The 15,495-nt window shown below is 42.0% G+C and overlaps 1 protein-coding gene across 19 annotated transcripts in view; it reads left to right on the plus strand.

Annotated features, from left to right (window-relative positions):
• Positions 1-5,588: 5,588 nt before the first annotated feature.
• LOC103562016 (butyrophilin subfamily 3 member A3-like) overlaps positions 5,589-15,495 on the plus strand; it is a 74,142-nt gene continuing 64,235 nt past the window's right edge. For 2 of the 19 annotated variants that reach the window (XR_011529927.1, XR_011529928.1), the window contains exons 1-8: positions 5,624-5,794; positions 6,771-6,846; positions 10,185-10,315; positions 10,562-10,909; positions 13,829-13,984; positions 14,163-14,183; positions 14,273-14,299; positions 15,178-15,204. Coding sequence is in view for 17 of the 19 variants with exons in the window: in XM_070585216.1 (XP_070441317.1) it covers positions 10,231-10,315; positions 10,562-10,909; positions 13,829-13,984; positions 14,163-14,183; positions 14,273-14,299; positions 15,178-15,204 (664 nt within the window). In the remaining 2 variants the exon portion in view is untranslated. Of the gene's footprint in view, positions 5,795-6,770; positions 6,847-10,184; positions 10,316-10,561; positions 10,910-13,828; positions 13,985-14,162; positions 14,184-14,272; positions 14,300-15,177; positions 15,205-15,495 lie in introns of all 19 variants that reach the window. The other 17 variants (XM_070585216.1, XM_070585226.1, XM_070585227.1 and 14 more) reach the window with 17 other exon arrangements.

Raw genomic sequence — 15,495 nt, forward strand, 5'->3', positions numbered from 1 at the left:
CCCAAATTCATTACTGGGTTTCACACGTCTGTGCCCATTTCCTCTGCTCGATCAGCACACCTGCTTGGACCCTGTTTATCCTACGTACTCCAGCAGATGGGGACAAGTTCCTTAACCTCTTTGAAATTCTTCTTGGACTATGAGGCAGGGGCTGTCTCCTTCTATAGTGTGGCTGATCTACATCTACACTTTCCCTCAGGCCTCCTTCGCTGGGCCCATCCATCCTTTCTTCTGCCTCTGATTCTATCACCCAACCTATCTGATCTTCTGCCACTGAGGCCATCAGTCCCCAGACTTCCTCTCAGTTGAACCTCTGGGGGAGAACTGGGCACTGGGGTTGAGGAGCCACTTCTAGGGACAGCTCCCCCAGAGCTCCACTTGAGACCACAGTGGAGGTGGAGCCCTTCTGACCTCTGCTCTCAGAGCTGTGGTCATTTATTTCCCAGTCCTCCAGGGGACTGGACAAAGTAGGGGACAGTTTATAATTCTCCAGGGCTGGGTGGTGCAGAGGACCAGAAAGGACAATGCAACCCTCAGAGTCTTGTTAATAGAGTCTGTTTGCTGTTGCCACTCCAGCTGGAAACTGAAAAATGAAACTTTAGAGACTAGAAATACTGATGACTGAAGACTAGTGGCATGGAGAGTGATCTCTGACATTCATCTCCTGGATCCTCATAAAAAAAAGACAGGCCAATGCCCACAAGCAGTGGTTGTCTTGAATGCCTGCACAACAGAGCAACAGCAGGAAGCTGGATCTGGAAGGGGCTTTGATGTTTTCAGTCTTTTCATTCAAAGACTTTATTTCCTTTTGACCCACATGCGACCCTTGGAGATACTAAATAAAATGCAGAGAAAAGTCATTTCTCCAGGTCACCTGCTGGCCTGGGACTTGATGCTGCATTCAACATTCTTATATCTAATGTCACATCACACCACCTCTGATAATCCAGTCATTCCTTATCAAGCAATTTCCATGACCTTTTCAATGACACTTTTCACCCCAGAGTTTTCAAGATTTCTTTTCTGGGTTGTGAATTTGTTTACTATTCTTTTCCCTAAATAACTTCCTAGCTTTAAAATATTTTACTTCATCAACAGTTAAATGCATATTTTTTAACTTTCTTCTATGCCTATAGAAATACACATACACACAGTTTTTCTAATGAAAATTGGACCTTACTATATATATTGTCCCTTGACATGCTTCTTTTACAACACTAAGCCTTAAATATTAATGTCATATTATTCATAATGAAGATGGTCTTCTTGTTTTCCTGTTACAAATAATGCTACTATAAACATTTTTGTATGTAAATTGTTATGCATAGCACAGAATAAATTTCCGAATGACATTTGCCATTAAGATAAATTCTTGAAAGTGCAATTGTGTACAAAAGGGACTTGAATTCTTATTAAGTATATGCACACACCTACCTATTTGCTACAGGAAAGAAGTCTCTGCATGCATTTTGGTATCAGGCTGATCTCCTGAAGTTAACAGTAGAAGCCTGCCCTGCAGTTTGGCATTCCTTCAGCATCAATCCCAGGCATCTCACTCTCCTAAAGGGAAAACTCCAACCTATCAACTCTGGAAGGAGGAACAAATCTACTTTTGCTTAGCGTATACTTTTATGGCTTATTCTGTATGCAGCACACTTGGAAGAAAATTGCCTGAATTATCTGATTTCATCCTCACACTAAAACCCAAAAAGGCTAATGCTATCATTATCCCTGTTTTACAGATAGAAAAACTAAGGCACAGAGGGGATAAGTAATTGACCCAAGGTCATGCATCTGGTAAAGCTTACCAAGACAACCTGGCTTCAGAATTTATGGCTTAACTACTCCATAAGGCCAGAAACTCCTTATCTGAATTCAGCATGTAGACTGGAAATCAAGCCGGCTATTCTGGGTCAAAGTAAATTGGATCCTCCAGACAAGAATGGAATGGTTCATTCCTGTTGCTATGATTTCCAGCAGCAAAGCTTTTGATAGACTGTGAATGTTTGTTTATTTTTATTTTTTAATTATTTTATTGAGATCATGTTGTCTTATAAAATTGTGTGAATTTCCGGGGTACATTATTGTTTCATTTTCTGTACAGATTGCATCATGTTCACCAACAATAGTCTAGTCTAGATTTTACCTGTCACCATTCATATGTGCTCCTTTACCCCATTCACCATTCCCCCATCAGTCTCCCCTCTGGTAATCAACAATCTGTTCTCCTTATCTACTTGTTTGTTTGCTTATCTTCCGCATATGAATGAAATCATATGGTGTTTGCCTTTCTCTGTCTGACTTATTTTGCTTAGCACCATACCCTCAAGGTCTATCCATGTTTTCACAAATGGCACTATTTTGTCTTTTTTATGGCTGAGTAGTATTCCATTATCTGTATATAACACATGTTCTTTATACATTCATCCATTGATGGGCACTTGTGTTGCTTCCACATTTTGACTATTGTGAATAATACTGCAATGAACACAGGAGTGCATAAATCTTTTTGAATTATTGATTTCATGTTCTTAGGATAAATACCCAGTAGTGGACTAGCTGGATCATATTATATTTCTATTTTTAATTTTTGAGAAATCTCCATACGTTTTTCCACAGTTGTTGCACCACTTTGCATTCCCACAAATGGTGTATGAGGATTGCCTTTTCTCCACATCCTCTTCAACACTTGTTATTTCTTATCTTGTTAATTATACCCTTTCTGATAGGTGTGAAATGGTATTTCATAGTAGTCTTGATTTCTATTTCGCTAATAATTAGTGATGTTGAACATCTTTTCATGTGCCTCTTGGCCATCTGTTTATCTTCTGTGGAAAATGTCTTTTCATATTTTCTCTCCATTGTTGATTGAATTGTTCACCTTTTTGTTCTTGGGTTGAATGAATTCTTTATATATTTTTCAGTTTAACTCCTTGTCAGATGTATGATTTTCAAATATTTTCTCCCAGTTCGCAGGTAGTCTTACTGTTTTGTTGTTGGTTTCCTTTGCTCTGCAGAAGCTTTTTAGTCTCATGTAGTCCCACTTGTTTAATTTTTCTTTTGTTTCCCTTGCCTGAGTAGACACGATATTTGAAAAGACACTGCTAAGACTAATGTCAAAGAGAGTACTGCCCTATGTTTTCTTCTAGGAGTTTTACAGCTTCAAGTCTTTAATCCATTTTGAGTTAACTTTTGTATATGATGTAAGATAAGGGACAGCTAATCTTCAAGAATGAAGCCAAGAACATACAATGGAAAAAGGAAAGTCTCTTCAATAGATGGTGTTGGGAAAACTAAACAGCCACCTGCAAGAGAATGAAAGTAGACTTTGAATTTTTAAAGGATAGCTTCTCAGTGAGTAAGAAAGCAGGAAGCACTCAGAGAAGGGGGTTGTTTCGCCCCTTTGGAGCTGCTGCATACTCGGGAGAAATATTATTGCTGATACCTATGTAGTTGGCTTGATCAAATATGTCTGTTTTCTCAGCTTGATAACTGGCAAGGCAGATTTTTACATTCTGAACTAATTTTTGCATTCTCATGCCACTGTCGTGTAATGTCCACTCTCCTGTTTTACTTTGTCTCTGAACTCAACTCCATGCCTCTCCTCAGCTTCCTTCACAAGTGATTTTATGCCAGCTCTTCTTCAAGTGATCTGTGGAGCCCTACATCCTACAGGTTCCCCGGCACATCTATTCCCTCCTTGTGGCATCAGTAGAGAAGAGAGCACTTTTCCCAGCAGATGCCAGGGAATGGACAGAAGGGCCCTGAGGCAGTGCTTGTCCCTGTCTCAAGCTGCTCCTGAGCAGCAGTCTTTGAGCCTCCTGCTCACACAGCCTCCTGGAGGGAGCCTGACTCTTAGTAGCAGGGGCCAAGTACCTGGGGCCAGACCGTCAATATCTTTGGGAATTGTGAGGCATTTAGGAGCTAGAGATCCCCAGATAAAAATACCCCACTGAGCATTTTAGAGCATATAACTGAAAGGTCCTCCTGCATTTGTGTTGCAAACACAGCACTGGGGCCTCAAGCATTTCAGAACTGTGTCCTTCTACATAATGTGCTGAGGTAACCAGGGGAAAGTTCATTGATGTTTGCCACTAACCTCAAAAGACACTAAATAAATAAATAAGTATTGAAATAAATAAATAAGGATGGATGGAGTAAACAGAAGGATAGATATAACAAAACAGGTAAAGTAAAATATTCACTGTATAATCTAGATAGTAGGTAAATTTGATGCTCATTGAAAAAAATCTTTTAACTTTGCTCTCTGTTTGAAAAGTTTCCCGATAAATTGTAAATAGTCAAGTTGGAGAGGGAAGAATTATATTTTGCTGCTGATAATAGAGACCAGCACTGCCACTGGAATCAACAGAATAAGTGTTTGTTTTCCTTCCGTGGAAAATGAATTCAGATTCAGAGGGCAGCGGTCCAGAGTTGGTCTGGCAGCGTGAATATGCATCCATGCCCCAGCCTCCTTCTGTCTTTATTATTTGTCATCTCAGCATATGGCTTCCATTCTCCAGGTTGCCTCATAGTTTGGAAATGGTCCCTGCACTCCAGCTCCAAGGATCATGTTCTAGGCAAAAGGAAGGATAAAGTCGGAAGGGTATGGACCCCTCTTGGGACAAATAATCCAACAACTTTCACCTACAAATCATTGGCTCAAACTTAGTCCCTTGGTCTGTGCTATCTATAAGAGCCATGGGAACATTACAGTAAGCTCCAAAATTTGGTTTGATTACTAAGAAGAATTAGGGAATAGATATTGCACCAGCAACCAGCCATGTCTACCAAAGCGCTAATTCAAACTGTTGGAATCTAATCAAATTCCATCAGCCAAGGTCACAGCAAAGCCCTCAGAGCTTAATCACTATCTCATGATTACAATGAAATGTCTCAGGAGGCCATGGGCCACAGGTAAGACCAGTTTGTACCAAGGACTCCTAGTAGAAACAGCATTCACAGCTTATCCGAATCTAACCTCAGAGAATACAGAATCCTGCAGGGAAAGAAGAACAAATACACATGAAAATAAAAATGTAGCACAAATAAGGACAGAGTGTGAAGGGAGCTGCTCAGCAACACTGCAAATAAGAATGTTCTGAAAAATATAAGATGTGCCCATCCGTCACTGGCAGCACTGCCTCTGGAAAACTGAGAATTATATGATGTGGTCGTGGGTCTGAAACTTGAGCTCCCCAGGTGCTAAAAATGTAGAGTGGGTCTGGTTTTCTTTCCATTCGTACTTCCATTGGCTCTATGGTAAAAGATGTCCTCCTCCATGTGCCCACCTACACAGATGTTAGCAAAGAGCCACAGAATCATTTTAATTAATGCACATCTTCCTCTCTTCACAGAGTAAAATTTTATAATTTTTCTGCTTAGTTCTGCTGATAAATCTATTGTGATATAAAAGACATAAAACAGGTGTGTATAATCAGTATGAAAGCCTGATTATACACAAAGATGCAAATCAACGATTCAACTGGTAAACACAGAGACACAAGCAGTGTGGAATTATGGTTAAAATTTGTCTTCATTTTGCCCAGTCCAGTCCAGTTTCAGTTTTCATTCTAACCTTCTCCACTGATGTCTGGCCAGCAACTGATAAGAAACACCCATCTGAGCCAATCAAAGAACTAATTCCTACAGAAAGGGACTCTATTACTGCTTCTCACAGTGCGCAGCCTCTCCTCCTTTTCCCTTTCTTCTAGAGCAGACTGTTAACATTAAAGGAAAACTATTGATTCTCTTCATTCCATGGGCTGCGATTTTCAGATGGGAGTGCCAAGGGGTAAGTGAGGGAAATTGGTAAAATCCAGGGTCACAGGCCATGGAAGGAGAGAGGCTAAAATGCTGAGAGTGGGTACAGGAAAGTCCTCACCCCAAGAAAGGGCTTTGGTGCTTGTGTGTGAGGTGAGGGGATGAGGGTGGGGTCAAGAGGCAGTGCAAAGGGTGAAGACCTGCACTGGGAAATTTGGTGGGAGGGAGACAACTTGAATGAAGAAACTTGCCAACTGCGTGTTCTAAGGAACTTACTGTGGTCTGAATGTAGCACAGATCTCTTATATTCTCTCCTGGTCATCTCTGGAAATGTATTCTAAGACTTTCTAAAAGAGATGTGCCTTAAAGATTTATAGGTAAAGATATTCATTACGGAATTATTTGTAATATAGAAAAATTTGATCCAACCTCCATATATAACATATCTTTACATGTACAAAAGATCGAGGTTGAATAAACAATACATTGTCCAATCATAAAGGGATTTCCATACAGTCATTAGGAATTATGCTTTTAATAATAAATTTTAATTTATTTGTGATTGTAACAAAACTGGATCCAATCTGAATATTGAAATTGTATCTATATTTTGCTATTGTAGATTTTACTATGATGAACAACCTTAAACATAAATCTTTGTGTTAACATATGATTATTTTTCTTTAAGAGTAATTTCTAAAAGTAGAATTTCTCAGTCAAAGGATAAAACATTTTTAAGGCATTTGGTATATACATATGGCCAAAATACTTCCAGAAACATTTACGTTCCCATGAATCAAAGTATGGGGTTACCATTACAGATTACTTAAATTTTATTCTTTTATATTTTTCTCTATTTTAAAATTGTTTCTAATTAAGAACAAAAAACAATAAATACTCTAAGAATAAGTGGAAACCTTTTCCCCACTCTGAGTACAGCAGGGCAATTGTTACCAATCATAATAATAATAATAGTAATAATAACAATAGTACTCTCATCTCTCTAGCAGCATAGAAAACAGTTGAAGAGGAGAGGATGGACTGAAAGACAATATTTTGTCTGAGGTTGTGTCCAGGTTTCAGGTAAGGGTCTGAAGGAGTGCCAGCTGCACAGACTTCTGCTCCCGTCCCCCAGCAGTGCTCGGACTTGCACGTACTATGACTACGGGCCTCATGCTGGTTTGTGTTTGGGGAGTTGATATTTTCTAAATAACTAATACACTGCAGGCACTATAATTACTTGTAACAATTTTTGATTGTTAAGTTAAACATGAAAACTTTTCAAATTTAAAACATTCAAATAATTTTCAAACTATAGTGTGCAAGGGACAGAAGTATCTTTTACTCAGCCCCCCAGTTCTCAGTGTAGCATGTGTCCTTTTAGACCTTTTTTAAGGAAACTACATAAACATGGATATACAAATTTGTAGCTTTGTTTTTGTTTTTTAGTAGAATCGTTAGTAGTGTTCTACAATGTCCTTTTCATTCACTTAATATGTCTTGATTATCTGTGTTAGTGACTATGAACTAGTCTTAACTGCCACATTGAATTCCTTCATAGGATGAGCCATTATTTAACTAACCAGTCTCCTATGGGTGGCCAGTTAGGTTGTTGATCGCTTTTTTCATTTTAAAAATAATGCTGCTCTGTCATCCTTATACATGTTTCTCTCTGTACCCATGCAAGTACTTTGCTGGCCCAGATATCTGGAAGTGGAACTGCTGGTCCTGTTCTGCACGTTCTAAAGTTTATATATCACATTGTTTCATGAGTGACTGGAGTTCAAATAGTTTTTGTCACATGACAGATCACACAGCTTGTGAATTATACAGCCATTACCTAGTTTCCACCCCATTTTTGTTCCTACACTTAACACTTAGTGGGCCTGGCACATAGTGTGTCTTCAGTAAATATTTGTTGAATAAATGGATGAAAAGATGGGTGAGACCTTGTCTTATTCCTAGCTCTCCCATCCAATAGCCTTGTGATTAAGAAGTGGTGGTTTCTGGACAGTCACTTTGGCTTAGTGGTTAAGTTCAGCATGTTCTGCTTTAGCAGCCCAGGTTCTAGGGTTAGTGTCCCAGGCATGAATCTACACCATTTGTCAGCCATGCTGTGGCAGCAACCAACATACAAAATAGAGGAAGATTGGCACAGATGCTAACTCAGGGCTAATCTTCCTCAAGCAAAAAGAAGTTCAAAGATTGGCAACAGATGTTAGCTCAGTATGAATCTTCCTCAGCTGAAAAAACAAAAAGTGGCAAGTTCAGCCTCTGACTGACTCCAAACCTCCACCAGGGAGTCTGCCTGGCTCTTAATCAGAGTCTGACAGGGGTGTGATATGAACTTGGTAATGGCCACGGGTTGGGACTTAGAGGAGTCCACAGTGTTGCTCCCCAGATGGACACTACTTCAAGCCATTTGTCAGCACCCATTTCACCTACATCTTCAGGGAAGGAGAGGATACATGGTGGGAGAGGAGCAAGGGAGAAGGGAGGGGCCTATGTTCAGAGATCTCAGTTCTGTCTCTGAGTAATCCACCTAGGCCTGTTCTCAGGATCTCCACTATCTAGGGATGCCACCAACTCTGGAGTGTTTAGGACAGACTCCAACACAGAATACCAATTAGAATCAAGCCTTGCCATCTGGCGAGAGTTTCCCACTTCTCTTATCACCGTGGTTCACAGTGATGCCACAAACCATGCTTAAAAGTTGGTGAAGGTACTTTTCTGAGCCAAGACAGTTGGGAGCACTGGGCAGGGAGTGGCAAGTTGCAAGGGCCCTGCCTCTGAGCTGATAGAACCTCAGTACTTCGTAGAGGCATGAGCTTTGTTGGGCTACTGTGTGCTCCTAGCTTGACTCCTTTGCCCCTTCTTTACAAGTGCCAGCTCTCAGGTCTCTGCCTCAAAACTCACTTCTCTAGCAGTGCAAAGACTAAGACCAGGGTAATTATCCATTACTTGTGAGCCCAGAGGCTGTCTTCCAAGAAACATTGGTGAAGACTGTGGGAAAGGGAAGACAGGAAATGAATAATTTCCTTCCCAGGGATGTTTATCACCCAAAGAACAATTGTGAAAAGAGTGCACTGAGGCGCTTTGAGTTTCAACACTCTTACATGCAGATCCAGGACATGCTTGCTCATTGAAAGCACTTTATTGAAAAACAGGAATAATATAGGCAAGTTAATATAGGCAGTACATTAATACAGGCAAGTCCTACATTAATATAGGCAAGTCCTTGTGGGAGCATAGGAGGACCAACTCTCTCTCTAAGACAAGACAAAAAGAGCAGGTCACTACGGAGACAGACCCTTGTCTTTACAACTTTCTACCTTCCTTTCTGTGGGATGACAACCAATTAATCTGATCATTAACCCAATTTAAAATGCTAGTGAGTTTTGACAGGTTAATATGTTACCCCTCATCCATTCAGTTATTCAACAAATATTTACTGAGGCTTCCATGTGAACCACAAACTGTTCCATGGGTTCATTACACATTAGGACACAAAACAGAACAATATCCTTGCTTTGTGGAGCTTTGATTCAAGCACGTAGAGACAGACAGTAAACACGTGATATATTAGATGGTGAAAATTCAACAGGGGAATAAGAGCAGGCTCAGGGGGATAGGAGCAGTTTCCATAATCCTGTGGTCAGAGAAGTTTTGATGCAAGAACTGAATTCAGAAGAAAGACTTGAAGGAGGTGATGGAGTGAATCTTGTGGATATTGGGGGGGGGGGGGGGGAAGATGGTTCCAGGCAGAGGGAAGAGTCAGGGCTGAGGTCCTCTGTCCTGGCCTGTTCAAGGACCAGCAAGAAGGGCAGTGTGTCTGGAACAGACGAGGAGAGTAGGGGATATGAAGTGAGAGGTGCAGGTCCTGGAGAGCCATGTTGGCCACTGTGAAGACTAAAGCATATACGTTGAGTGAAACGGGAGCCACTGGAAGGTACTGAGCAAAGGAGTGACGTGATGTGACCCAGGGAACAATCTGGCTGTTGTGTTGAGCATAGACTGTAGGGGATACAGGTGGAATCAGGGGGCCCAGAGAGGAGGGCCCTGCATTAATCAGAGTGTGATGGTGGAGGCTTGGACCTGACTGTAGAAGGGGAAGTGTGGGAAAGTGGAAGGATTCTGAGCATATTTGAACAGCAGAGCCAGGGATTTCCTGATAGGTTAGGGTTAATGTTTGCACGTTTAACACCACATACATTATATTTATATGTTAAATGTATATATAATTAACGTTACATATTTTTCTGGGTGATTGTCCATGTCAGAACCCAAAGGTTAGGAGACTCTCAAAGCAGACATTTTGGCAGAGGAGGATCATGAGTTACCACATTAGTGACTGTGTGTTTCACCCTGAGTTGACCTTGGGGAGGTGGAGGTTTCATGTGGACTTCACCGTCTTCTTCCAGGTTATAATTTCTGCGTGACAATTTCTGGTGTCTCTCTGGAGAACAGATGAAAATGGGAGGTTTCCTAGACATCCCTCTGCTCAACCTCCATGGCTGCCTCGTCTTGGTCCAGCTGCTTACCCCTTGCTCAGGTAGGGAACATTCTTCTTTTATGTGTCTGAGGTCGATAATTACCTATTAGTGGCCAGTCAGAACCTCTGACAACTTCTCATACCTGGAAGTCCCATACCAAACTGAAGGTGAATGTGCCATTAAGACCTGTTGTACTTCCATGTCCTTCTCTAGGTTTTTCATACCTCACCCTCCCTGCCTGAGACCCCTCCCTTACTCTCATGGCCCCAACTCCCTCTGATGGAGCTTCTCCTTTTACTGACCAGCTCAGTTTACTGTGATTGGACCACCTCGGCCCATCTTGGCCCTAGTTGGTGAAGATGCTGATCTGCCCTGTCATCTGTCCCCAAAGATGAGCGCGGAGATGATGAGGCTGATGTGGGTGAGATCCAGCCTTGGGCAAGTAGTATACATGTTTGTAAATGGGCAGGAAGTAAAAAACGTACAGATGGCAGAATATCGGGGGAGAACTTTGATTTTAAGTGATGGCATCCCTGAAGGGAAGGCTACTCTCCGAATTTATGATGCCAGAGCCTCTGACAATGGAAACTACCAGTGTTATTTCCAAGATGAGAACTTCCTGGAAAAAGCCACGGTGGAGCTGAAGGTTGCAGGTGAGCCTCTAAGTTTTGCTCTGAACTGGTTCCTCTGTGGGACCTGGGCAGAGCGGCAGAGTTCACGCTCCAAATCTACCTCAGATCATCCTGACTGGTCACTAGTATCTGCCTCCACTGCCTTCCTTCTTTGTTTCTCTGAGGCCCTTGGGAAAGACACAGGTTTCCCTCCAGGAAGAATCCCTCCTGTACATATAATGTCAAGTAAAGAACTCTCTCATGCTGGCCACCAGGGTCTAAGCAGGGGAGTAGAAGGTCAGGGATAAGAAGGATAAGAAAATGTCTCCTCTGTGATGGCATACAGCTGTCTGGGTTCAGTTGTGTTCCAGATAGCTTCTGTGGCCCTTCTAGTTGCACGCTGCTGTGGGCCCTGGGAGGCTGACCTGTGGGACAGCATCTGTGCTGCCAATGTTCTCCCACCAAAGGCCCCCAGAAATCACCTAGAGTTGACCAAGTTGTGTTTGTCAATTGTTACAGGGAAGGAGAATGCACACCTTGTGGGAACCATGGGGTGTCTCAGTAAGAGGTTGTTAGAGAAGACTTGGTATAGAATTTGGGCTTCTGTTAGGGGAGTTGGAGGATGGTTTATGGGAGTTGGGCTTTGCTCTGGCTTGGATGTGATCAGGAAGGTAGGTGGTGTGACATTCAGGTACAAAATCATTACGAGTCAGTTCCCTGCTTAGCCTCAGGTATAGTGTGCTGAGCCATGGCTACTGAAAGAGGATGTGTGATCCATGGCTAGTGAAAGAGGATGTGTGATTCTCCGTTGCTGACTTGGGTCTTTGCAGTGAGTATAAGGCACAGAGCAGGGATCCAGTGCCTCCTTCTTACGCCAAGATGTTTCTTTTCCCTATAAAGCTGTCTATGTCACAAATGTTTGCTATTTCCCATGTGCCAGAAACTGAAATAGGCAATGGGAATTGGGGAAAAATGGTAAAGATCAGACCCTTAAGCAAAGACAAACTCCAAAACGGAGAAAAAGTGAGTACAACTCACATCTTAGAGAAAGAACTAATCTCTTTAAAGTATACAACAACCCAGTAGAAAAATGAGCAAAGTTCACAGAAAAGGAAATAACACGAGATGATATCCCATCTCACTCAATAGAGGAATATGTATTAAAACATTTTCCACTTGTGAGATTGGCAACAAAACAAAACTGAGGTGGCAGATCACACATTCTGATTGCAAGATTGTGGGGAGACAGTCACTCTTAGACATTTGCTGGTATAATTTGGCATGTTTTTGGTATAAATTGGCACAACTGCTTTTGAGAGCGATATAGCACTATTTCTCCAAAGTACTTATTTATTGATCCAAAGTCCCACTTCTGGGAATTTATCTGACAGATAGACTTGCATTTGATGAAATGACACATGTAAAAGTTTGTTTCTTGTAGTAGTTATTATATAACAAAAAGGTAGAAATTATGCAAATGTCCATCAGTGGGGAACGTTCATGCAATGGAATATTGCACACCTGGGAAAGAAAACACAGACAATCTCTCTGTACTAATATGGCAGGATCCCCAAGATGAACAGAAAAAGCCAGATCCAGAGCAGTTTGTATAGAATGCTCTCTTTGGTGTAAACAAGAAAAAAAAGACTATTTTCACATTTTTAGAATATGATACATACTTGTGTTAGTGCCTAAAAACATAGGTTCCCTACCCACCACACAAGAGAGGCCAAATAAAAACTAGAACACCAGGCTTATGAGAAGGAAAGGGGTTTTATTTCAGATGATATCAGCTGGGAGACAAGAGTGAGCCCTCAAATTTGTTTTGTTTCATCTTGTCTCCCCGAAAGCGAGGAGACCAGGGGTTTTAAACGTTGATGAGGAATGTGGCTGCTTGTAGGGGGTGGGTGGGCAGTGGTCTTGCTGCTAGGAGCTTTCCCACCAGCCTGCATCTGCCTTGGGAGGCTCCTTACAGGAGGAAGATGATAAGGGAATTTGTAGGTGGGTGACCTTGGCTGTTTGTCTCCATGGTGGATAGTGGATTCTGGAGCCAGGAAGTAAGCAGGGAAAGAGTGCTTTGGTTTTAACCCCACATATGCGTTTACTATAGAGGAACTGATATCAGGGCCAGTATCACTTGCATAGCACTCACTATGCGTCAAACTCTTAAAAACATTAATTGATTCCTTTAACCTTATGAGTGAGTTACTATTACTTCCATGGTACAGATTAGGACACCAGGAACAGAGCAGTTAAGAATTAGTCCAGGATCACACTGCCTGTCAAGTGGGAGGAGCCAGAATTTGAATGGAGGCCCTCCAGCTCCAAAGTTCATATTCTTTTTTTCTTTTTTAAAGATAAGTACTGAGGTATCATCTGTTGCCAGTCCTTTTTTTTTGTTTTTCCCCCAAAGCCCCCAAGTACATAGTTGTGTATATTCCAGTTGTAGGTCCTTCTAGTTCTGATATGTGGGACCCTGCTTCACCATGGCTTGATGAGCAGTGCTAGGTCTGCACTCAGGATCTGAACGAGAGAAAGCCTGGGATGCTGAAGCCAAGCATGCAAACTTAACCACTCAGCCACAGAGCAGGCCCCCAAAGTGCATATTCTTAACCACCATATTAAGCTGACTAATGAGAGGCTAATAAATGAGGGGACAGTAGATGGAGTGGATGGGAGACTTTTTATATTTTTGTTTATATTTGAGCCATGTAAATGTAGCCTATTGAAAAATTAAATTAGAAAAAACATACGATTCTGATACTCAAGCAACTCATAGATTCAGATGTAAGAAGCAGACATTTCAAGATAAGTAATAGTATTACATTATACCAAGTATTTTCTGAAGTCTTACCCAAAGTTCCCTGACACTTTAGGAAGAAAAGGATCATTTAATGTCATGAGATCAACTCTGTGATTCCTGCTCTGGGGATGAGAGGCTAAAGCTCCATTCCATTGCAGACCCCTTCTGGAGGACCATGCCCTGGATCGCAGCCTTCTCGGGGACCCTGTCCATCTTGCTGCTGATTCATGCAGGGATGGGTTACTTTCTGTGGCGACAGAAGAAGGAGAAAGAGAGAGAGCAATTGGAAAAGGAACTGGAAGGAAGGGCAAGAGGTATCAGACCAGGGAGGGAGCTCAAGGCACAGGCTTAGGGGAGGGTGCCCCTGACAACCTCACACTTTCCCAACCCTGGCAACCACCCTTGTCCTGGGTCATTTGTAAGGTTTGTTTTCCAGAGGTACACCCCATTTAATCCCAACATCAGTAATTTTTTCTCTTGCCTATTTTCCAGAGGAGCTCCAGCATGAACTAAGTAAGTTATGATTCCCCCAGAGACCAATATATATCTCCCTATGGCTCCTTTAATCCTCCTAATGACTTTTCACGTTTCTTCCATTGCAGAGTGGAGAAAGATCAAGCACATGGCTCGTGAGTGGCTCTGACATTTTCTCTGAATTCACATCGAAGACTCTGCTGGGATATTTCCCAGCCCTTTTCCTCACCCCTAACTCTGCCCAGGGCTGAGAATATCCTGGATCCCTTTACCAAGGGAAGTAAATAAGGGTGGCTGACTAGGGGCATGCATGGAGTCCTGTTTTTTTAAAGGAGAAAAGGGCCTTCAGTCTATCTCCAAGACAAGACCACAGGCTCTTCAGCCCTCCAAGGGTGCACTTGAAAGGAAAGGAGAAGGTGGAGGATGGAACTCTCTAGATGAGTGCCTTCCCTATGCTGGGAACCTCTACTTGCCTTACATAATCTGTAGGCTGTTGAGAAGAAGAGAAAAAATGTAAGATGTAAAAGAATGAGAAAATCAGAGAAGAAGGAGAGAGAAAAATGTCTCTTAAAAAGAGGAGAGGCCACAGTGGCTGCACTGTCACATTTTTATTACAACTGCTTTTAAAAAATAGTATCTGAGATTTCCTCATTAAGTTGCCCAATTCTTTTCATAAGTAGGAAGGAAATAATACAGCTCAAGACAGATGGATTCTAGTACATATACACATACATGTATACACACGTGACACCTATGACCAGGTATGGGAGTGTAGATACATACAAAATAGATCTGCCGGCTCTCAGTTGGGAAAGCACTTACATGATGCCTGTGGTATCATCAGCATGCAATTGGTGTTCTCAGACTTGATATTCAGAAGAGGAGACGAGAGAATTGAACAGGTAGAGGAGGAAGGTAGGGAGATTGGCAGTGAGGGTCAAACAGAAAGACTAGATGAGTTTAAAGGAAGAAAAAGGACATGACTCAGAAATGACATATTTCAGGTACCATCTCTACCTTTCTTTCATTGCAGGTGGAGAGGATCCTCAGGCCTATGCTGGTGAGTGACCTCGATGTTTTCTGAGTTTCCTGGCACATGTGTACTAAGCATTTAAGCCTTTTCTGTGCTGTGTGACCCAGTGATATTCCCAGTATAAATAATCAGATCTAGACCAGAGGCTCACTTTTTTGTGGGGAATACCAACCTTGCTTTTCTGGAGCCTCAGAGAGGACCTTCCAGATATAGCATCTGGAAGCATCTTGACATTTTCAGCCATGCCTCACCCTGATGACGCACACATCCACACCCTAACAAAGCCTGGCCATGTCACCTGAAGCCCCAGCATGATAG

This window comes from Equus przewalskii, chromosome 19 (assembly GCF_037783145.1).
Source record: "Equus przewalskii isolate Varuska chromosome 19, EquPr2, whole genome shotgun sequence".
In the NCBI taxonomy this organism is placed as follows: Eukaryota; Metazoa; Chordata; class Mammalia; order Perissodactyla; family Equidae; genus Equus; species Equus przewalskii.